This window comes from Budorcas taxicolor, chromosome 2 (assembly GCF_023091745.1).
Source record: "Budorcas taxicolor isolate Tak-1 chromosome 2, Takin1.1, whole genome shotgun sequence".
Classification (NCBI taxonomy): domain Eukaryota; kingdom Metazoa; phylum Chordata; class Mammalia; order Artiodactyla; family Bovidae; genus Budorcas; species Budorcas taxicolor.
The window spans coordinates 62456608-62480778 of NC_068911.1; the positions used below are offsets into that span (position 1 = coordinate 62456608).

Sequence of the window (24171 nt, forward strand, 5' to 3'; positions counted from 1 at the left end):
TTGGGTTTTAAACAGGTAGTTCAGCCCTACTCACTCAGAATCACAACCTTTCTCTTTCAGCTGTGGAACATCAGGTGAAACCAGTGTTTGTGGAAAAACTGAGGAATCTCAACATAAAGGAAGGTTCCCGGCTTGAAATGAAAGTCAGAGCTACGGGCAACCCCAATCCTGACATTGTATGGTTGAAAAACAGTGAAATCATTGTACCTCATAAATATCCCAAAATCAGGTAAGTTGGCTTGAAAAATAATTAAGCTCATTACACAAATCCAGTACTCAAGGAAGTGACAACTACTTCTGTATTGATGATTTATTTTCCACTTTTTATAGAATTGAAGGAACCAAGGGAGAAGCCGCCCTTAAAATCGATTCCACTGTCAGCCAAGACTCTGCCTGGTACACTGCAACCGCTATTAATAAGGCTGGCCGAGACACGACACGATGCAAAGTAAATGTTGAAGTTGAGTTTGCAGAGCCTGAGCCAGAGAGAAGATTAGTCATCCCCCGAGGCACGTATAGAGCGAAGGAGATTGCAGCCCCAGAACTGGAGCCTCTCCATTTGCGATATGGCCAAGAGCAGTGGGAAGAAGGCGACCTCTATGACAAGGAAAAGCAACAGAAACCATTTTTCAAGAAAAAACTCACTTCCTTAAGACTCAAGCGCTTTGGGCCTGCCCACTTTGAATGCAGGCTGACACCAATTGGTGACCCAACGATGGTGGTGGAGTGGCTCCACGATGGAAAGCCACTGGAAGCTGCCAACAGGCTCCGCATGATCAATGAATTTGGATATTGTAGCCTTGATTACGCAGTGGCATATTCCAGAGATAGTGGTGTCATTACTTGCAGAGCTACTAACAAATACGGAACAGATCACACATCTGCTACCCTTATCGTCAAAGATGAGAAGAGTCTTGTGGAGGAATCTCAACTGCCTGAGGGGAGGAAAGGCTTGCAGAGAATTGAAGAATTAGAGCGAATGGCTCATGAAGGTGCCCTTACTGGTGTGACAACCGATCAGAAAGAGAAGCAAAAGCCAGACATTGTCTTGTTCCCAGAGCCAGTGAGAGTCCTGGAAGGGGAGACCGCCAGATTCCGTTGCCGGGTAACAGGCTACCCTCAGCCCAAACTCAACTGGTACCTTAATGGGCAGCTCATCCGCAAAAGCAAACGGTTCAGAGTCCGCTATGATGGCATTCATTATCTGGACATCGTGGACTGCAAGTCTTACGATACAGGGGAAGTCAAGGTCACCGCAGAAAACCCTGAAGGTGTGATAGAGCATAAAGTAAAGCTTGAGATCCAACAGAGGGAAGATTTTAGGTCTGTCCTTAGGCGAGCCCCTGAGCCAAAGCCCGAGTTTCACGTCCATGAACCCGGAAAACTTCAGTTTGAAGTGCAAAAAGTAGACAGACCTGTTGACACCACTGAAACCAAGGAAATTGTGAGGCTGAAAAGGGCTGAAAGAATCACCCATGAAAAAGTGTCTGAAGAGTCAGAAGAGCTGCGTAGCAAGTTCAAGCGCAGGACTGAGGAGGGCTATTATGAAGCCATTACAGCTGTGGAGCTCAAGTCTCGTAAGAAGGACGAATCCTACGAAGAGCTTCTAAGGAAGACAAAGGAAGAGCTTCTCCACTGGACCAAGGAGCTGACCGAAGAGGAGAAGAAAGCCCTTGCTGAAGAAGGCAAAATCACTATTCCAACTTTTAAGCCTGACAAAATTGAATTAAGTCCTAGTATGGAGGCCCCCAAAATATTCGAAAGAATCCAAAGCCAAACAGTGGGCCAGGGCTCTGATGCACACTTCCGGGTCAGAGTGGTGGGAAAACCTGATCCTGAATGTGAGTGGTACAAAAACGGTGTGAAGATTGAGCGCTCTGACCGAATCTACTGGTATTGGCCCGAAGACAATGTTTGTGAGCTGGTCATAAGAGATGTGACTGCTGAGGACTCTGCCAGCATCATGGTGAAAGCCATCAATATTGCTGGGGAAACCTCAAGCCACGCATTCTTACTCGTCCAGGGTAATTTGAATTTCTTTCATTTGATGGATCTATTTTTATTTATCTGTGAAAATCTAATAATGTATTCTCTTAATTTTCTTTTCCATTATCCAAATTGTATATTCAATTTAATGTGCTTTATCCCCCCCACCCCGACCCTTTTTCTCTTGTAGCCAAGCAATTGATCACTTTTACACAGGAATTACAAGATGTTGTTGCTAAGGAAAAAGACACCATGGCAACCTTTGAATGTGAAACCTCAGAGCCATTTGTCAAAGTGAAATGGTATAAAGATGGTGTGGAGATTCACACAGGAGATAAATATAGGATGCACTCTGACAGGAAAGTTCACTTCCTCTCTGTGCTGACGATCGACACATCTGATGCTGAAGACTATAGTTGTGTACTTGTGGAAGACGAAAACGTGAAAACAACAGCCAAACTTATCGTCGAAGGTAGTAAATAATGCTTTTGTTGTTTAGTCAAGTTTTAGAGTTACTTTTATTATGTGATAAAATTAGCTATGCAATTTTCACTCCCTAAAAAGAATTCAGTTTAGTTCAGTGCAGTCGCTCAGTCGTGTCTGACTCTTTGCGACTCCCTGAACCGCAGCACAGCAGGCCTCCCTGTCCATCACCAGCTCCCAGAGTTTACCCAAACTTATGTCCATTGAGTCAGTGATGCCATCCAACCATCTCATCCTCTATCGTCCCCTTCTCCTCCTGCCCTCAATCTTTCCCAGCATCAGGGTCTTTTCCAGTGAGTCAGCTCTTCACATCAGGTGGCCAAAGTACTGGAGTTTCAGCTTCAACCCCAGTCCTTCCAATGAACACCCAGGACTGATCTCCTTTAGGATGGACTGGTTGGATCTTCTTGCAGTCCAAGGGACTTTTAAGAGTCTTCTCTAACACCACAGTTCAAAAGCATCAATTCTTCAGCACTCAGCTTTTTCTTTATAGTTCAACTCTCACATCCATACATGACCACTGGAAAAACCATAGCCTTGACTAGATGGATCTTTGCTGGCAAAGAAATGTCTCTGCTTTTGAATATGCTGTCTAGGTTGGTCATAACTTTCCTTCCAAGGAGTAAGCATCTTTTAATTTCATGGCTGCAGTCACCATCTGCAGTGATTTTGGAGCCTCCAAAAATAAAGTCTGCCATTGTTTCAACTGTTTCCCCATCTATTTGACATAAGTGATGGGACTGGATGCCATGATCTTAGTTTTCTGAATGTTGATCTTTAAGCCAACTTTTTCACTCTCCTCTTTCACTTTCATCAAGAGGCTCTTTCTTCTTCACTTTCTGCCATAAGGGTGGTTTCATCTGCATTACCTATGAATTAATATAAGCTTCATACCAAGAATCATGACTGTATAATACTTATTAAGAATATTGACAATTGGGATATTTTTGATGCTGGGAGGGATTGGGGGCAGGAGAAGAAGGGGACGACCGAGGATGAGATGGCGGGATGGCATCACAGACTCGATGGATGTGAGTCTGAGTGAACTCCAGGAGTGGTGATGGACAGGGAGGCCTGGCGTGCTGCGATTCATGGGGTCACAAAGAGTCAGACACGACTGAGCGACTGAACTGACTGAGGCAATGAATGTGTCTGCATCTTGACCTTGGACTTTGTAGCTCCAGAACTCTGAGAAATAAATTTCTGTTATTTATAAACCAAAAATAAATAAATAAATAAATAAAATAAAGTGAGGTTATTTTAAAGTGAGGTCTACAGTCCACGGGTCGCAAAGAGTCGGACATGACTGAACGACTTCACTTCACTTAACTTCATTGACAATTTATTTCTCAGTCCAGAAGTTAGATATTAAGAATATTCCTGATAGGATGGGGGAGATAAGAGATTTACAGAGAATTTAATTTTTCATCTAAGTCGAGATACGTAACTCTCCAGAGTAATTAACTTCTCCTTATCTCATAATTCAGGTGCAGTTGTTGAGTTTGTGAAAGAACTTCAGGACATAGAGGTTCCAGAATCATTTTCAGGGGAGTTAGAATGCATTATAACCCCGGAAAATATAGAAGGCAAATGGTATCATAAGGGTGTGGAGCTTAAATCCAATGGCAAGTACACAATTACATCTCGCCGTGGACGTCAGAACCTCACCGTCAAGGATGTGACCAAAGAGGACCAGGGAGAATACAGCTTTGTTGTCGATGGGAAAAAGACCACCTGTAGACTAAAGATGAAACGTAAGCCTCCTCCTCCTTTTCAGCCTATAGCAAGCATTGTTATGGTTTATTGATAATGAATCGTCATAACGTTCTTTTCTCTCCCCATATTTTCACAGCCCGCCCCATCGCTATCCTACAAGGACTCAGTGATCAAAAAGTCTGCGAGGGTGACATTGTTCAGCTTGAAGTTAAAGTCTCCTTAGAGAATGTGGAAGGTGTCTGGATGAAAGATGGCGAGGAAGTGCAGCCGGGGGACCGGGTTCACATTGTGATAGACAAGCAGTCACACATGCTGCTTATTGAAGACATGACTAAGGAGGACGCTGGCCATTACTCCTTCACCATTCCTTCCCTTGGACTGTCAACCCATGGGCGCGTCTCTGTCTACAGTGAGTACGACTTGCACAGTCTTATATCTATGCTGTCAAGTGAGCATGTATTTCCAACAAAAATTTGTATTCACAAATCTGCCGTGTGTGTGGTTTTGCAGGTGTTGATGTGATAACACCTTTAAAAGATGTTAATGTGCTTGAGGGCACCAAGGCTGTGCTGGAATGTAAGGTCTCAGTCCCTGATGTGACTTCTGTTAAATGGTACTTAAATGATGAACAAATCAAGCCTGATGATCGCGTGCACGCCATTGTCAAAGGCACGAAGCAGCGACTTGTGATTAACCGGACCCATGCTTCAGATGAAGGACCTTATAAGCTGGTGGTTGGCAGAGTTGAAACCAGCTGTGATCTCTCTGTCGAAAGTAAGAATTCTTCCATCTCACTTAATCGTGTCTTAAGCATTCTATTTTCCCACTGTAATAGTAACCAAGTGATGATTATATTTTTCCCCCAGAAATTAAAATTATCAGAGGTCTTCGTGACCTTACCTGTACAGAGACCCAAAATGTGGTCTTGGAAGTTGAACTGTCCCACTCAGGAATTGATGTCTTGTGGAATTTTAAGGACAAGGAAGTCAAACCCAGTTCTAAATATAAAATTGAAGCTCATGGGAAAATATATAAGTTGACCGTTCTAAATATGATGAAAGATGATGAAGGAGAATATACATTTTATGCTGGAGAAAATAGGACATCTGGAAAACTTACCGTGGCAGGTTAGCACATTTATAAATTATAGGTTCTTAAATGGAACAGTTGTTTTAACTTAAATCATTACCCGTGTCCTTCCTTATTCCCCACAGTTTCCTGCTTGTGTTGTTGTCAACCAGTAATACCTTCAACACTGTTTCTATCAGCCTAAATTCGGAATATTCTCCCAGGAAGTCATAACTCAAATGCCGTCTCCTCTGTACAACCTTCCTTGATCTTCTCATTTGTAGATCTTACTCCGCCAACCACAGTATCGCTCTGTGTGTGTTTCTTTCATGACCCATGCTCATATACTTGTTTTATTCTCCATTTCTTCCTCCCGCACTTGAGCAGATACCTCCAACGTCTGGAACTGCTTCTTTCTCATCTTCATAAAATCCAATACGTTGTACATGATAGATTGATGAATACATGTTTTGTTTGTTGGATCAAACTTTATTTAAACTTTCTTACTGTAAAGATGTATTCATTTTTTTATTGCCCTGCTTCATTCATTTTTGTTCCCTTTACACTATTTCTGGGCCCAATGAGTATTTTAAAAATATACCTCAGTGGGTGTATCTATGTGTCTTTTTCCTATAACATGAAGTAAACCATTCTCAGCAGAAGTCACTATGTTTAAAATAAGGAATCAAAAGTCTAAACCAACTGTCAAGAAAAAACTAGAAGTCATCATTAATTTGGTGCATTACAGTTTATGTTTTGAGAAGTTGGAATATGACATTGAGATTAAATTATACAGTTCATGGCATCTGGTTTGTAAGCAAGTCAAATGGAAATAGTGTGTCTTCTTTGGTGTAAAAATTTTATGGTTTATACTTTATCACATAATATGATTTCCTCAGAGATTTGACCATGAAAACTTCTGAAACAAAATTTCAGATTCTGTACTTTGATATATTTAATATAAATTACATGTTTTTAAATGTGTGAAAACAAGAAAAAACTCTGAGCCTATATGTGATCTTACCCAACATTTTTAAAGTAACTGCCACAGGCCAGATGCTGCTAGGAACTCAGGATACAGAAATGAATAAGGCATGATATTTCTTTTGAGGAATTCACAATTCAGAGAGGGATAGATACATTAGCAACTGACTTGCTGAAGGAGTAATTATTTCTGCCAGTAGCTGACGGCATTGGAGACAATGGAGCTTCATGGAAGAGATGACAGTGACTTTCAGTATATGGGTGTTCCCAATCTGCTAGAGACATTGATGACTATAATTTTGTTGAGCAGATCTTTTTTTCCAGTCAAATATTAGACATATTTTAAGGAAATTGTCCTTAAGAGACTAAACAGAATGCTTTTGAAGAATAAACTGGGTTACAGGCCATCCATGAAGTGTGCTTCACATTGGAGTTCTCAGAATTCTGTATAAGTTAACAGTTGCTTTTCCATTTGCAAACCCTTCCTGATTCTAGTAGTTTCCCTGGGTACATACCTAGACTACATACATACTTAGAATGAGAGGTTTCTATGATATCTTCTCAGTGTGGGTAAAAATAATTTTATTAGAAATTTTAATGATGTGCAAAATTATGTTTTAAAACTTGTTATTTAATTGTGCAAAGATCTCTTTATTGTTAAAATGTTTTTTAAAGACTCACACTTATATTTCTCTTGTTCCAAAGGGGGCGCCATCTCTAAGCCACTCACAGATCAGACTGTAGCTGAGTCCCAGGAAGCTGTGTTTGAGTGTGAAGTTGCCAACCCAGATTCTGAAGGCGAATGGTTGAAGGATGGCAAACACCTACCGCTGAGTAAAACCATCAGAAGTGAATCTGATGGCCGCAAAAGGAGACTTATCATTGCTGCCACCAAACTAGATGACATTGGAGAATACACCTACAAGGTGGCCACTTCCAAAACATCTGCCAAACTCAAAGTTGAAGGTCAGTGATATAACAACAGAGTGATCCATTTCAAATCATATTGTATTTTTGACAGTTATCCTAGAAGTCAAACAGTTTAATGATTTTGGGTGCCATGAATCCTCATTTCATAAAATCGTTATAGACTCTTGAACTTTCTGAGCCATATACCACAGGTGCAAAATTGCTTCTGAGTTTATGTGAAGAAGCCATGTCTTAGGTTCCAACTCTATGAAACAGCAAATTCGATGCTCTTATTCTCTAGTCTTCTTTCATCCTTCTCCAATCCGTTGATTAAGTTACTGGTATACAGCTAAGTGAAGCTGCTCAGTCGTGTCCTACTCTTTGTGACCCCATGGACTGTAGCCTGCCAGGCTTCTCTGTGCATGGGATTTTCCAAGCAGGAATACTGGAGTGGATTACCATTTCCTTATTCAGGGGACATTCCTGACCCAGGGATTGAACCCAGGTTTCCCACACTGCAGGCAGACTCTTCACCATCAAGCCACCAGGAAGCCCAGTATACAGCTAAACAAACTTCATCTCATTCAAGTATAGCAAAATCATTGTACAATGTACTTTTCAAACTGGGTCCTAGGCTTTCCGAAGTAATCACAAAGTGTCTTTTAAAAACTCTAGAGATGCTGCTTCACTACAAAAATTGTTGATAACCATTTATTTGCAAGATGGCCAGGTAACAGTCTTATTCAGGAATTCTCTTACTTGATGGTATCATCTTTATTTCCTAAACCAATCATAAATTTGTCCTCAGCTGTCAAAATTAAGAAGACTCTGAAGAACCTCACAGTGACAGAGACACAGGATGCTGTTTTCACGGTGGAGCTCACACACCCTAACGTAAAAGGTGTCCAGTGGATCAGAAACGGGGTTGTGCTGGAATCCAATGACAAGTACACTATCTCAGTCAAAGGAACAGTTTACTCTCTGAGAATTAAAAACTGTGCCGTGGTGGACGAATCTGTTTATGGCTTCAAGCTTGGAAAGCTGGGAGCCAGCGCCAGACTGCACGTTGAGAGTAAGTTGACTTAGAAGCACTTTACAGGTCGCCACCTCATGGTTACCATGAAGTGAAGCGTATCACTAAATGGCTTCATCTTTCCCCATCAGCCGTCAAGATCATTAAGAAGCCAAAGGACGTGACTGCCTTGGAAAATGCCACCGTTTCCTTTGAAGTTAGCGTTTCCCATGACACAGTGCCAGTAAAATGGTTCCACAAGAATGTGGAGATTAAGCCGAGTGACAAACACAGGCTGGTCTCAGAAAGGAAGGTCCACAAACTGATGTTGCAGCATATTTCCCCCTCGGATGCTGGGGAATACACAGCTGTGGTGGGGCAACTGGAATGCAAAGCAAAACTATTCGTGGAGAGTAAGTATGAGACAGCCCTGGCAGCATTGCTAGGTGGTCTTATTTGTTTGCTTCATCTTAAAAAAAAAGAAATATATATATATATATATATATATATATATATATATATATATAAACCAGAGTGCTCTCTGATTTTTCCCAAGCATTACATATTACAAAAACCATGAAAAACATCGAGGTGCCCGAGACCAAAACTGCCTCCTTTGAGTGTGAGGTCTCCCACTTCAATGTACCTTCCATGTGGCTGAAGAATGGCGTGGAGATTGAGATGAGTGAAAAGTTCAAGATTGTGGTGCAGGGAAAACTCCACCAGCTAGTCATCATGAACACCAGCACGGAGGACTCAGCAGAATACACGTTTGTCTGTGGCAATGACCAAGTCAGCGCCACCCTCAAAGTGACCCGTAAGTAAATACACATGTATATAGAATACCCAGTAGACCCATCGCCCCATAGCCTACACGTTTTCTTCCTCATCTGCTGTGTTCACACTGAGTTAGGTATCTGGATAAAAGTTTTGATTAGAATAGCATTCAAAGACTGTCTATAAAGATGCTCCAGTGTCTATCGCTTGCTTTTTCTGTTCCCCTGTCACTTGGCATAATCCTGTAGAGCAATACCTCTCTGAACTGTGATCACTTAAACAGATATATTCAAGACATTCCAAGGTTTTGCTCTGTGCCTGTTATAACCCATGTCATACTGACACGAAATCTCCTTGGGTATATTTGCTTCCCCTTTTGCAGCAATCATGATCACATCCATGCTGAAGGACATCAATGCTGAAGAAAAAGACACCATTACCTTTGAGGTGACAGTGAACTATGAAGGCATCTCTTACAAATGGTTAAAGAATGGTGTGGAAATCAAATCAACTGACAGGTGCCAGATGAGAACCAAAAAGCTCACCCACTCGCTGAACATCAGGAATGTCCACTTTGGGGATGCCGCTGAGTACACCTTTGTGGCTGGAAAAGCTACCTCAACAGCCACTCTTTATGTGGAAGGTATGGTTTCGTAAATGTCATATCCATAAAAAGAAATGTCAAACACACTACATAAAATGTTAGTGCCTCAGCTAATGAATGAATAAAGTATATCTACGCAATGAAATATTACTTAGTAATAGTAAGGACGTACTGATAAGTATTACAACATGGATGAACCTTAACCTTATACCAAGTGAAAGAAGCTAGTTATAAAGAACCACGTATTATATGAATCCAGTTACAGGAAAAGTTGAGAATGTGCAAACCAATAGAGACATAGATTTGTGCCTGAGTCTCTAGGAAGAACAGTGCATAGGGTCTGGAAGGTTATGGCTAAGGGATAAGTGGTTTCTTTGGGGGGCAATGAGAATGCCTTGAAATTGATTATGGTGATGGCTATACAATTCTAAATATACTGAAAGCCCCTGACGTTGTATGCTTTCAGTGAGTGAACTGTATAGTATGTGATCATATCTTGGCGAAGCTGTTCGAAAGGTTAATTCTTTTCCATGCTGTTCTCCAGCTCGCCATATAGAATTTAGGAAACACATTAAGGACATTAAGGTTCTCGAGAAGAAGCGAGCCATGTTTGAATGTGAAGTTTCTGAACCTGACATCACCGTGCAGTGGATGAAAGATGGCCAGGAGCTGCCTCTAGTGGACAGGTCCGTTGGTGTGTTTTGCCACCCCAGTGACTCCCAGTTTCTTTGAGTCAGCATACATTAAAGCCCAATTTCCATTTCCTCCACAGAATAAAGATACAGAAGGAGAAGTACGCCCACCGCCTGCTGATCCCGTCCACGCGGATGTCCGACGCCGGGAAGTACACGGTGGTGGCTGGAGGCAGCATGTCCAGTGCCAACCTCTTTGTCGAGGGCAGAGATGTTCGCATCCGAAGCATTAAAAGGGAGGTTCAGGTAATTGTCCACGTGCTGAGTTTTTAGAGGTATCATCAATAGCACCTAATCTATCATTTTGTCAAACTTTTTGACTTTAAAATTTTCCAACCACTGTCTTCTAAAATCAAAGAAATCAGCTTATCCCTACTGGCTTAACGCTCTTATACTGAAATCAACTTAGTCACAGTTTCCTCTCACTTAGGGGATAAGTGTGTCCTTCACAGCTGTCCAAATACTTTAATGAAAGCAGCTGCAGAAACTTCACTGTCTAATAAGTGGACACTTGCCAAGCAGCACCAACTCGAAAAGAACTGAAGTTTAAATTGTGGTGTTTGCACAGCAACTGGAATTTAGGGACTTCAGAACAAGGTGGCTTTTTCTAGAAGCCTTCTACTGTGGGAAAGGCAGCTGTTGAGGGACTTGGCTGGGAACACACCCTCTGAGCAAAGCTGGATTCCTAGCAGGGATGCTGAGAAAACACCTTCGCTCTCGACTGCATGTGTAGAGCTTGTCCTCGGGAGTGCCAGTCTTCTGACATGGTATAATGTGGGCAATGTGTGAAGATAAGCAGTACTTGAGTTCACATTTACGATACTGCTCATCCACTAAGAGCCAGGCGTCACAGGCCTTAGTCCATAGTGAAGAAGCCTTCAGTGAAGACTCAGATGACCTAGATATGTCCATCCTCATCTGCTGTCCCATTCTGAGCCTTTATTTCCTCACTTTAAAAAATGAGGATAATAGTTCCTGCCTAAGTCACAAGATCATTGTTTACATCATATGAAATCAAATTGAGTAGTAACTTAAAAGGGCTTTGTCAGTGATAATAGCTCTCGGATGTAAAGTGTCATCATTTCTGTTATGATAAACTAGGAAGCGAACATTTAAGGATGAAATCATTGTCTCTGTGAAGGCATAAGCACAATTCTCTGCAAAAGAAGTGTGGGCTCCATTTGTCCAAGGACAGGGAGGGAAAATTAAGAGGGTGCTGTAACAAGTCAGCTTCCTATATCATCATGTGTGGGCTTGGCATGCTCTTCAAATGAGCTGGTTTAGAAACAGGTTAAAACCACAAGGAAACCAGGGCTTCAGTGTTCTTTCTCTGTTGCTCCATCCAAAGGTTATTGAGAAACAGCGTGCTGTTGTTGAGTTTGAGGTCAATGAAGATGACGTTGATGCCCACTGGTATAAAGATGGCATCGAAATCAATTTCCAAGTTCAGGAACGGCACCAGTATGTGGTGGAGAGAAGAATCCACCGGATGTTTATCTCTGAGACCAGGCACAGTGATGCTGGTGAATACACCTTCGTAGCAGGAAGGAACAGGAGTTCCGTTACTCTCTATGTCAATGGTAGGTAGAGATGTTAATATGTCTGTTCATCCATCTGTAGTGATCACCCTACTTCAATTTACTAAACTTCTGGTAGTTCCTGGGCAATTTCTCAAGAATCCATGGTGCTCATATGCTTGGAGCTACATGTATCTTCATGTTATGCCTGTGGGAAAGGGATGGCAGCTTTAAAAAGGACTGAAATGTCATTTCTAGAAAGCACCTAATGGCTAAATTCTTGTTCGGTCAGTCAACACTGTCAATCCTGCTCTGCATGTCAGTTATTCTAGACCCCGAGTGGGTCTCTTGGTAGAGCAATCAATGTTCTGGTTCTCTGCCCTTGGCCCTAACTACTTGAGCACTTGTAGCACTACCAAGCAGTGGGGCATTTCCCCCTCTAGTAGGGCGTGCCAGGGAGAATCTAGAGAGCCACAGGGGAGTTCCAGGGGCTCTGACTGTAGAGGGGAATTTCACACGCTGCCAAATCAGAGGAGCACCATTAAACCACCAGCTTTTCTTAGGAGGAACCTTTGAGCTGAATGAGGAGGGTCTAGTTCTGAGGCTAGCCTCCATACACAGAGAAAAGTTCCTCTGTTCCTGTCCTGACCAGGAGTCCTATCTGTCTGAACAAATACTCCTGAGACAGTTGAAGGAACGCTAAGAGAAATCTCAAGTTTCATAAAAATGAACCATACTGCCAATATTCCCTAGGGCCCTGGAGGACCAAACAGTCATGATTCGGTTATTACTATTTCTGTATTAGTGGTAGAGAATCTGAGCACAGGGGAATAAAGGTCTTCCCACATGACTGTGTCAGAAACCAGCCTCGCAGAAGTCATTTCTTGGCTCATGAGCCTCTCAGTTTCCCTCAGTTATCATGACACCAAGAATATGTTCTGATTAGCCTAACAGGAAAACTGATTTTTTAAAAAATTACCTATTGCCTTTAGATCTAAAATGACAGTCATTCACTCATAAAGATTGCACTTCATTGGCATCAATATCTTAAAAATGACTATGACACGTACACAAATACTTGCAAAACAGACCTGAATGGGATAAGCTAGCTCACCACGGGATTTGCCCAGTGACTGTTAAAAATAGGTAGCGTGTGGAAGTGTTCCAGTATTCTTTAGGGGGCTGTCCACTGCTCCTCCCCCTCAATTCAGACCCCAGCCAGGAAAGGCAGGGTGATATTATATTGAGAAACTCAGCACTTCAAGCACCTACCTACCTATCCCTCAAATATCAAAAGTATTTTTCTAAAGCTATTCCCTGTACTTATGGACAGAATTCCTTTTTTTTTTTTTTCCCTTCTTAGCATGAAGAATATTCCAAGATTCTGAGACAATTAAAGATACCACAATTCCAAACTTCTGTTTCAGGGTACATAACCACATGGCAGTGAACTAATGTGGATTTTCCAGTGCTTTCCCATGTTTTCATGGGCTATCTGTCTGCTTTTCTCCCCAGCCCCAGAGCCACCCCAGATTCTGCAGGAACTCCAGCCTATAACCGTGCAGTCTGGCAAGCCTGCCCGCTTCTGTGCTGTGATATCCGGCAGACCGCAGCCCAAAATTTCCTGGTATAAGGAAGAGCAGCTGCTTTCCACTGGTTTCAAGTGCAAATTCCTTCACGATGGGCAAGAATATACACTTTTGCTCATTGAAGCCTTCCCAGAGGACGCTGCCGTCTACACCTGTGAAGCCAGGAATGACTACGGAGTTGCCACCACCTCAGCATCACTCTCTGTGGAAGGTAGAAATGCCTTGCTACTTCTCAGCTTAAACTGAAACCTACGAAACTCGTTTTTGCATTCTCCCAGTAAATTTTTAAAAATACAGCTTCGGGGTCCTAAAAGTAGATTGCTATACAACTTAGAAACTTTGAAAGGGCTCCATGGCCAGATAAATTAAGAGAAATTGGCATGCTTCATTCCGGGAGGTCTGTAGGGTGACTTCGTCCTGACGAGTCTTGTGGTCCCTTTCTTTAGTTCCGGAAGTTGTGTCTCCTGATCAGGAAATGCCAGTTTATCCTCCTGCTATCATCAGCCCACTTCAGGACGCTGTCACTTCTGAGGGACGGCCAGCCCACTTTCAATGCAGAGTTTCTGGAACAGGTAGGTTTACCAGGAAGGGCAGAACTGCTAATATTTAAAAAGAAGGATGTAAGTGAAGAAAAGGTTTTCTCACCCCTTCCTCCCTTACAAACAGTTCTCATGCATAATTTAAAGTTTTATGGCCATCTTGCAGAACATTTACTTGAATTACTGAATTAAGAATTAGATCAGTGTTTTCCACTACTATTTTTAGGACTATACACCTGACAATAGTGAAGATGATAAATTGCATGCTATGTGTTTAAAAGAAAAATTCAGTGTTCTTCAGTGTTTTAAACTTACAAAAATGTCATATTTTCCTTATGGTTGTAGTTAGACTTTTGTTATCTCTTGAAAAAATATAACGAAACCTACAGTCATTATTAAGTAATTATAATAGCATCTACATGTGTTTTAAAAGAAGAGTCTATGTGTAAGACGTTCAATCTCTGGACAGTGCTTGTGGGAAAAGGCACATCCATTTAGACGGCAGCGTCTGGTACTGGACAAAAGTGGGGGCCTGATGATCGGAGAGGTTGAATTTGAATCTTAGCTCCACTGTGTGACCTTCGGCAAAGACATGATTCCTCTGGTTCTCTTTCCCTCGTGAATAAAGTGAGGATAATATCGCCGTCATAAAATCTACATTTCATGAGAGCAGGGATTCTTAATACCGAAAACCCGGTGCCTGAAAAGCAGTAGCTACTAGAAGGAAAGCTCTGTGAAAGCAAGGGTAGATCCTTGTCCTAGAATAGCTCTGGATGTTAGTCGATGCTCAGTAATTGTTGACTGGACAACAGCATGCTTGTTAAATGGCTGATATCCACTGCTTCAGATCATCATCATGATTGTGTTAGATAACCCACATTAGCACGTAGCACAGTGCCCATCCAAACATAATGCCTCAGTCTGTTAGCTGTTATGATTTTTTAATTGCTGCATGTTTCCCAAAGACCATCAGTCCCTCCCGTTCCCCCAGGAGTCTAACCTCAGTAGAGTAGGACAGAATGTTTGGGGCCATTTTTACCCAATGATGATTTTAGACTGACAGGGTAAGCCAACTTTATCCCAGATGAAAATCCTTCTCTCATTTCCTTGCTTCTATATGCCACCACAAAGGGAAATTCTCCCAGCGTGGGCATCTCATAGAACTCCTAGTGAGTTTGTTCTGTTTATGGTGCTTCTCCCATTAGTTTATGACCCAGTCTCTACCTTGCCAGAAGCCATTTTCCTGAGCAAGTTAGTGTTTCTACCATGCTTCTATCACCTAGTGATTTCCTCCTCTGATTTGGAGATGCTGATCTAGAAACCAGATAGACCCATTTGATTTTATGAGCATGACTAAAGAATACAAAGTATATAAAGCACGTATAGGCATGACGTGGCTGACAAGTAGCTGGTACTCAATATATTAATTCTATTACCACCACGGGAAGGAATTATAGAAACATAAAAATCTGGTAATGGGGGACCAACATAGAAAAATACTATAGACTGTATTACTTCAGAGCATAGTGTTTGAGAAACCCTAAATATTAAGAAATGAGAATTGAGTTGGTAATATCTTACTAACACAAGAAAGAAAAAATAATTTTAATTTTAAATTCACCAAAGTCACACTAAATAATTTGTCTATTTTTTGAATTTTTAGAGGACTATTTTGATTATATGTAAATATGGATTATCTAAAGTAGTAGTCTTAGATATGTTTATATAGTGCTTTTTTAGGTAAGTCATTTTATAGTTTGCCTTTAGGATGTTGTAAAAATACAGTCTAATCTTTACCAGACCTCAATTGGGATAGCAAAAGGAAAATATCTTTTCTATATGGGCAATGTCTTTAAGTGTTTGAACGGACTTTATAAATTCATGTGATCATTAACTCTCTCTGTGTGGTAATATTTAGATATACACAAAGGTTTTAGCATCCTGTCATAAATGTATTTTCTCTGTAACAAAAATTAAATTCATTTAAAAAATGCCTTTTTAAAAGCTTACTGAATCACGTTGTTTTGTGCCACTCGGACTGAAAATATTTACACAGCTTGCCTTAAGAAAGTAAACGCAGCTCTACTTTCTACAGACTGGGGGGAAACAAATGTAGGCAGAAGCCCCAGTCTCATGTTACGGGAAATCAGTACTTAGCAAAGCACAGAATGTGGTCTGAGGTATCTGGTGGTGCTTTTGAGTGAAAATGTTGTCTACTGAAGGTCTCTGGTGCCACCTACTGGTAGCAGAAAAATTTGGAAAAGAATTTTAAAACGTAATAAATCTAGCTTTTTGCTACTGTTCATTCTGTAATGAGTCAGTATCATGTGGAGGCTTACAGTGTGGCAACTAGCTAAGTGAAATGATAAATACTTAGTTAGGCAGTGAGGAATGCCCATCGCTCATTTAAGCATCTCTTTTGTTTTATTCCACCAATATTTGTGTCCTGCTGTTGAGACATCATCCTAGGTTCTAGGGCTGCCGCACCTGTCCCTGGCTTCCTGGAGCTCAGTGTGTCGGTGACGGCTAGATTCCAAGGTTGTGAGTGCTGTAACAGCCCACCTACTCAGTGCCGTCTGGGGGACAGCTGGGGAAAGATGCATGGATGGCACACTGAAGAATTAATAGGCTTATTGAGCACAGTGGTGCTTCAGACAGAAAACGGCATTTGCAGAGTCATAAAGGTTTGCCAGAACATTTTATGCTGGGAACAAGTGGTTTAAATATGGTCTTGTAATGAGGGAGCTGGGAGGCTAGAAAAGAAGGCAAGGGTCAGATACCAATAAAGTATTGGTATTCTATGGTTAGTTAGGACTCCTGTTTCCTTTGAAGAATCACTGAGAGATTTTTAAACCCCTCAGTAACATGATCAGGTTTGCATTTTAGAAGAAACACTGATAACGAAAGGAGGAATGGACAGTTGTGGGAGATGAGACTGGAGGGGAGGAACCAGTGGGGAGGCTGGTATGCTTTCATTTCATAAGGCTTGGCTTGGGAAGTGTTGCCAATGAGGGGAGTCAGGAGAAAGAAGGGGTACATTATGCAAGTGTTCAGGAGGTAGAATGGATGAGACCCAGGGACCAAATACAGCGGTGTAGCGGGGGTTGTACTCTGTAGGAGCAGAAACAGCGGTATAGCGGGGGTTGTACTCTGTAGGAGCAGAGGTTGTGGGGCAGCCTCACAGGAGCCGGAAGCCAGCGGCTGACGCAGATAGTGGAAGTCCAGCAAGAGGCACCAAGTCCACCAGCAAGACAGATCTCGCCCTTTAGCTCATTTCTTACAGGCAGCCCATGCCTGTCCTGCTTCACTCAGTTCACCAAAGGAAGAAGCTGCCAGGAAGTAATAGGCCTTCTTGTGAAGACTAATGCTCTCTACCCTTCCTTTTCTGTTGAGGACTAAACAAACAATCCTGTGTTTGTAGGATGACTTTTACGTCCTGTGTGATAATATTACTTTTGTATCCTATGACTCTGTTTTTTTGGCAAGTTGTTGAAGGCATTGCTGACCCCTTGTGAGGTTAGCTATTCTTGCTTTAATGACTGAGTGTGCCTATTGTTTATAAAGCCCTTTCCTCTGTGTGTCATGGGATTCACACAGCAGTTTTATAGCCTACGGATCGTTATGCTTCTTATTTTACAAATGAGAAGACTTATTCAAAGAGATTAGCTTACATGTCTAAGGTCACATGGCTGATATATTGTATTGTCAGGATTCCATTTCCTATCTTACCTTGCTACCTAAGGAAGTGGAAAGATTTGTTTCTTTAAAAGGGGCACTTGTTTATAAACAACTACCATAGTGGGAAGTGGGGGAACCATCATCAACTAGTAGTTAGGCAAAAATGCAAGCAAACACTAAATGATTGGACTGTTGGAAGATCCCCATGGATCTTATTGAGATAAAGAAGTAACATAGTGACCTCATTGCAGAATGAAGATGCTTTTGATTTTGGCTTTTAAAACAAGTAACTGAATTTGAATCTACATTTGACTTACAGGGTTATTGCTTTAATGAAAGGATACTAATTTTAAAAGTACACATCAGCTTAAACTATAACAGCATATACTATTTTATCCTTGGTTGGGTTTTTATTTTCTATCATTTTAAGATGGTTCAAATCCTTGTGTGGAAATAGCTAGTTATATTATTATTTATTATTACTGCTACTTTGAAAAAAAAGCCAAATTTATCTAAGATGCCCAAATTTCATGAATCTTTCTTTCAGTTTTAAAAATTATTTTCTGATGTGCTGAGACCTTCCAGTGCTTACCCATTGGTAACACAGTAGTAGAGGTTTTTTTCTTCAGCCTTCAGTGGTATCTCTTTAGACCTTATGGAGTGTTGATTGTTTCAGCTCTAATTTTGATGGATCTTTCTCCCTAAGCAGATTTTCCTCATTTCCTGTCTCAGTAGGCAACCACAGTCTCGGTCACCTTGAGAGGTCACTATTTCTCAGGACAGGCTTTCTCTCAAAGTCACTGAATGTGTAAAAATCTCATCTTTGCTTCCATCGTGCGACATGCAAATGATTACAAAGAATATAACTAAAATTGTAAACTTTCAAACATTCTAACCCATCTATAAGCTGGATTTCTCTGAAATCATGTTTCCTTCTTAAAAATGACAAGAAATCATGTAAGATCAGATGTGGCATGCCCGAAAGAAAATATCATATTATTTAGATAAATATAACATTAGTCAGCTATATAGTCCATTTTGTGTTTGCAGGTAAATAAAAATACCCACTTTGGGTAATTTAAAGATCCTTTTCCTTTTGTATTACAGATCTAAAAGTGTCTTGGTACAGCAAAGACAAGAAAATCAAGCCATCTCGGTTCTTTAAAATGACTCAGTTTGAAGACACTTACCAATTGGAAATTGCTGAAGCTTTTCCAGAAGATGAAGGAATTTATACTTTTGTTGCCAGCAATGCTGTAGGTCAAGTGTCAAGCACAGCCACTCTGAGACTGGAAGGTATGGCAAAACAGTTTTAAGAGCCACATTTAAACATAGACCTCATCTTACAACGTGGGTAACAATCACTAAGGATTTCGTGTAAATCATCGTTGGTCCTACTTTTCTCTTAATGCAACTAATTATTTCCATGTTACATGCAATGTTCTCGCTTTTCAGTTACCCCTCTCATTATGAATCACAGAGCTTATCATTTTTTATTTTGCCCTGCTTTGTCTCCATAGTATTTTGTAATGTATTGCTCTCATTACCAGCTTTCATGCTTGCTGAGCAGCATGTATCAGAATGGAGAGAAACATATGCTAAAGAATTAGGTAGATTTGTTTTCTCATCTGGTTAGCATGAAAATTTTTTAAAAGAATTTTTTCAGTGTAAGAGTGTTCCTATCCCACCATGGTATTGACGAAATTCTGATTTCCCAGAAGCTACTGTGGATGATTGGAGGTCTGTACATCAGCTGGATCTGTCTTGCCAGCATTCAAAGAATGCTTGAGGATTGAGAGGCTCAGTTGTGAGATGGTTTAACATTCTTCTATTACTTGAAGCTCTTAAATTGCATTCAGAAACACTTCCTCAGTATCAGGGCAAGGGAGGGCGCTTTGATTCAAAATGAGATAGTATTTTTATACAGTCAGACTATTTTTCCTGAGCAATTTAGTCTCTAATATTTTTAAAATGTATTTGTTTTAGGCTGCACTGGGTCTTAGCTGTGGCTCTCTGGATCTTTGTTGAGGCACGAGGGCTTCTCTCTAGTTGTGGCGCTTCAGCCCTGTGGTTGTGACATGTGGCCTTAGTTGCCCCACAGCATGTGGGACCTTAGTTCCCCGACCAGGGATTAAAGCCAGGTCCCCTGCACTGGAAGGCGGACTCCTAACCACTGGACCACCGGGAAAGTCCTTAGTCTCTGTAATAGTTAACATATACAAATACATGAAGAGTTAGGGCAGCTCTCACTTTTTTCCTTAATTTTAAAAACTTCATTTTGATAGCCAGAGGTTTTCTTAATAATCAGTGTAATGTGGTTTACCAAAAAATAAAAGCTGGTCTTACAACCGGAAGGGGAAAAAATAACAGAAAACAAGAATATCTAACCTGAATTGCACACTCTGCTACTGCTTTCATGAGCAATGTATGACACCCCTTAGACTATTTATGCCCCAGCGTGTCTGGAGAATGGAAGGGAACTTGTGTGATTTTGAATCAATCGTGGCATATGTTGACAAGGCATCAAGATTGGATTGGATTCTAGTCCCCACTGAAATTTGCGCCCTAATGAGTTCTGGTTTCAATGCAGGGTACGCACGACATTAAAGGCTGGCATGCTTCTTTTCAGGATTTAGCACACTTGAAGAAGTCACATCCAACTCTCAATGGCATATCTCTTCATCAGTTTCATTTAAGAAGGAGCCCCTTGGCCAAAAGCCCATCTTCATCCAGCCTCTATCCAGCCTCAGGGTGCACAGCGGGGAGACAGTCAGATTTCATGCCAGGGTTTCTGGCATTCCCAAGCCAGAAATCCAGTGGTTTCATAACCAACAATCAATTCTGCCAACAAAAGATGTAGTTTTCTACTTTGAGGAGTCCACAGGCTTGGCTTTAATGCTTATAGTTGATGCTTACTCAGAGCATGCCGGGCAATACTGTTGCAAAGCAGCCAATTGCGCTGGGGAAGCCACTTGTGCAGCTACACTCACAGTGACTCCAAAAGGTAAAGGAAGCCCAGCTTGCTTCAAAGACTTTGCCCTGCTGCACCCCTGCTCCTCCCACTGTTACTAATGAGAGTCTCTGCTGTGTGTCTCAGTGCCTATGGTGGCTTGTCCATCATTTACTAACAGTTCCCCCTAAGTCGTCAGCTATGGTTTAACCAGTATACTTGAAATCTCACTGGTGTTCAGGGCATTACACTAGTTATTTTTTGGGAAGATCCCCTGGAGGATGGCATGGCAACCCACTCCAGTATTCTTGCCTGGAGAATCCCATGGACTGAGGAGCCTGATGGGCTGCAGTGCACAGGGTCACACAGAGTTGGACACGACTGAAGCTGTTTAGCATGCGGGCATCAACTTTGCCTGACATTTTTACTTTTCTAAGCAACATCTCATCATTGCATCATTAATGAGCTATTTGCTACCTGTTGTTGATAAAGTATATGGGGGAGGGAGGACAAATGATATCCCAAATAGAGTCAAGAAGAAAGAGTGGTTCTATCACTCTGGGAAGCTGCAATGGCAACCGAAGGAAGGAAGCAGATACTTCACGGCATCCGCATGAGCCTCCATCATCCATTCATCACTGCGTCACTGGGAATGAACTCTCTTTTGTGTAATCCTGACACCCTGGAGCACACTGCATCTGGCAGGCTGCTTCGGAGCGACAGTGATGTCTTTCATCTTCATCTTCCACGTCATTTTATTTTATTAACCTAGCCAAGTGACAAAGCTTAGATCTTAATATCCTTTTCTTTTTCTTGTCACTTACCATACAGTGCAAGCCCTAGCTAGGCAAAGTTCTGGGAGAGATGTAAGTGTCCACCAAGTCCCAGGCAGTGGCAGAGTCCTCTTTCACAAAGCAGGACTGGCAGAATATTGCAGAGCGAAATGAAGTCATTTCAAGGATCATCATATGCATGTGAATTGCAGGTTTTTGAAAGTGTATCTCAAAGTTCCACCCACACAGCTGTATCCGTTGAAGATGTACAGTTGCACCAGGCTGCATTCCTTTCACAAATTGCGGAAAGCACTGAGTTATCTGAGAAAAGTGCTGAAGAGACAACGGGTGAAGTGCCAAAGATTCTCCTGCATCTTCAGGACCTCTCTGTAAAGTGCAGTGATGCAACTCAATTCCTCTGTGTTTTAGAAGATGAGTCTTCTGTTGATATAACCTGGATTTATGAAGGTGTAAAGCTAGAGGAATATAAGAGAGTGAAGCAGTCACAAAATGGAAATATTCAGTCTCTTACCACATGTAATGTTCTGCTGGTAGACCAAGGATTATATAGCTGCATTGTACACAATGAGTATGGACAGAAGACAATGTCAGCAGTGCTAAGACTAGAAGGTGGTTATTGGATTTTTAGCTCTGACTTGCTTCATTTCATCCTCATCACTTTATGCAGCTTTTCCATCATGCAAATTATATCAATGAATGTATTAATTAAAACATCCTTAAATTAGCACTCTATTCATAAATGACTCATGAAGTCAACCAGTTCATTGGCTAAACTTACGAACATGTAACTTTCCACTGTAGATTCACAGAAGCTTAACTTTCAAATCAGAGTTCAGGAAGTTAAGGTTTGTTTCATATGTGCCATTTTTTTCTAATGTTTACCAAACGTACCACCTAGGAAGTGTACCAAAGTAGTTTAAGGTGTTACAGATCATTGAGTTTTTATTAGTATTTATTATTGTGCCTGGCATTGTCTGGACCAAAATGAGTAGTCTTTAGACATTTCTCAACCAATGTTGCTGCTTTACAATCTCAGCTCCTTGCAGAATTGTAGAATTATCTCATAGCAAGATACTATTTTTGGTGTTACTGTCCTTGACTCACCACTGTGTCTAGAAGGACATGAATGTATTTATCTGGGCAGAGGATAATGTCTTCCTTTCATCCTTGGATTGTCTTCTTCACTATTAATGAAGTGAGAAAAGTGTTCTTCATGTACTCGAATCCTGTGCTGTGTGTCTGCAGGCAAAGGACCTTCACTGAATCCCATGGGGGGAAGCAGGAGGAAGAAGTTTGGGCATCTCCAAGAGTCTGTGGAGCTGTGCCCTTAATTCTTCCCCGATCCAGCCATGCTATTTGTGAGGGGTTAGAAATGAACAGGGGTGCTACGTGCAATGTGGACCCCTGTAAGTCTGTTTGGGTAGAGTTCTCATGTGCATAGTAAGCACAGGTAAATATCAGTTTTGAGACTAACATGCTGCTTTCTCTCTCATCCTGACGACGTTCCATCTCCTCTAAATTCTGCATACTTTTACAAACACAGCTAATTTATTCTTTTCCCAAACTTTATTCTTACCAGCCAAAAGTATTGCAAATCCGAGCATTTACAAAATTACCCTTGGTTCAGATACTAAAAGTATTAAAACACTCAAAGAGTCCCAAATTAAAACAACCCATGAAGTACAGAGCACGTCATCAAAGAAAACATCAAGTTTGTCAGTAACTTCATGCCAGAGTCCTCAAGGAACTGAGAAGCCAGGGCAGCGGAGCCGCTGACTTGTGTCACGCAGAGAGGAGAATGAGAGTGGCACCTGGACATCTGCTTCCTGCAGAAGCCACGCTGAGATGACTGTGTCTAAAGGCTGTGACTTTTCCTTATATAATAAAAGCAACTTTGAGCTGACAACTCTCTGTTTTGCTCTTTAACGTGTAATCGGACCTTTTGCATAACGTTTTAAAGGTGGTTTCAAGTCAAAAGAGTTTTTACTAGCAGGAAACACTTAATTCTTTAGGGAAAGCTGAGTTAAAAGTGGCAAATTAGAAAATGCATGTTTCTTCTAAATGTGATTTTTGTCTCAGCAACTATTCAGTCAATAAGACAATTAAAAGAAATAGTCCTATAGTTTATGGACTGCTTTTCTCAATGCATGTAAAAGGCATGGGGAATTGTGGAACTAAAAGTGGAAATTTCACCAGAGAACCTAAAATAAAAATGCTTTAAAATCTTTCTGTCATCATCATGTACCTTACCAGCTCACTGATTTGTTTGGCATGGATTTTGAGGGGTGCATTTGGGGTATGTAGTTTTCTATTATTATAATAAAGAGAAAATTGTAATTATATGAATCATGAATTGAGGCAGAATGTATATGGAATTAATCATGAAAATCTCCTGTTTTTCCATTCTAGCTCCTGAATCAATGTTGCATGAGCAGATTGAGATGGAGATGAAAGGTATTGTTACATTGAATATGAGATTTGAATAGAAATTCTGAAGGATTAATAAAATCCTTGAGCTTCCTTCTGTTAGTATTATTGAGGAAAAATGACATAGATGTACAAATATATCTCTTAGAGTATATATTACTATGTCGCATGCCTGGTTTAATATGCTGATGGTTACATGCATTTCACAGTCATTTGTTTTATGGTAATTTAAACTTTTATATTTAAAATTTATCAGCCATATTCAACTTCTTGTTTGCAGACATTTTCAAAAGCGTGTATTAGAAAAGGTTTTCATCTTAATGCATGAAATCATAAGTAGAAGTTTGTTTTCAAAATCACAGTGAATTAAATTGAACAATAGACAATAACCTAGCTGTCATTCTCAGAATGCAATGTCATGAATGAATCATAATTGAAATGCTTTT

At 41.0% G+C, this 24171-nt stretch overlaps 1 protein-coding gene across 5 annotated transcripts in view; it reads left to right on the forward strand.

Moving 5' to 3' along the window:
• The window catches only part of TTN (titin), a 274868-nt gene that overhangs the window by 31399 nt on the left and 219298 nt on the right, over window positions 1–24171 (forward strand). For all 5 annotated transcript variants that reach the window (XM_052636390.1, XM_052636391.1, XM_052636392.1 and 2 more), the window contains 19 exons: window positions 61–229; window positions 331–2024; window positions 2177–2458; window positions 3957–4223; window positions 4322–4594; window positions 4696–4959; window positions 5052–5312; window positions 6943–7203; window positions 7955–8218; window positions 8311–8571; window positions 8715–8975; window positions 9318–9578; window positions 10084–10225; window positions 10312–10477; window positions 11580–11811; window positions 13264–13548; window positions 13784–13909; window positions 18662–18850; window positions 23708–23752. In XM_052636390.1, coding sequence (XP_052492350.1) covers window positions 61–229; window positions 331–2024; window positions 2177–2458; window positions 3957–4223; window positions 4322–4594; window positions 4696–4959; window positions 5052–5312; window positions 6943–7203; window positions 7955–8218; window positions 8311–8571; window positions 8715–8975; window positions 9318–9578; window positions 10084–10225; window positions 10312–10477; window positions 11580–11811; window positions 13264–13548; window positions 13784–13909; window positions 18662–18850; window positions 23708–23752 — 5703 coding nt within the window. The remainder of the gene's footprint in view (window positions 1–60; window positions 230–330; window positions 2025–2176; window positions 2459–3956; window positions 4224–4321; window positions 4595–4695; window positions 4960–5051; window positions 5313–6942; window positions 7204–7954; window positions 8219–8310; window positions 8572–8714; window positions 8976–9317; window positions 9579–10083; window positions 10226–10311; window positions 10478–11579; window positions 11812–13263; window positions 13549–13783; window positions 13910–18661; window positions 18851–23707; window positions 23753–24171) is intronic.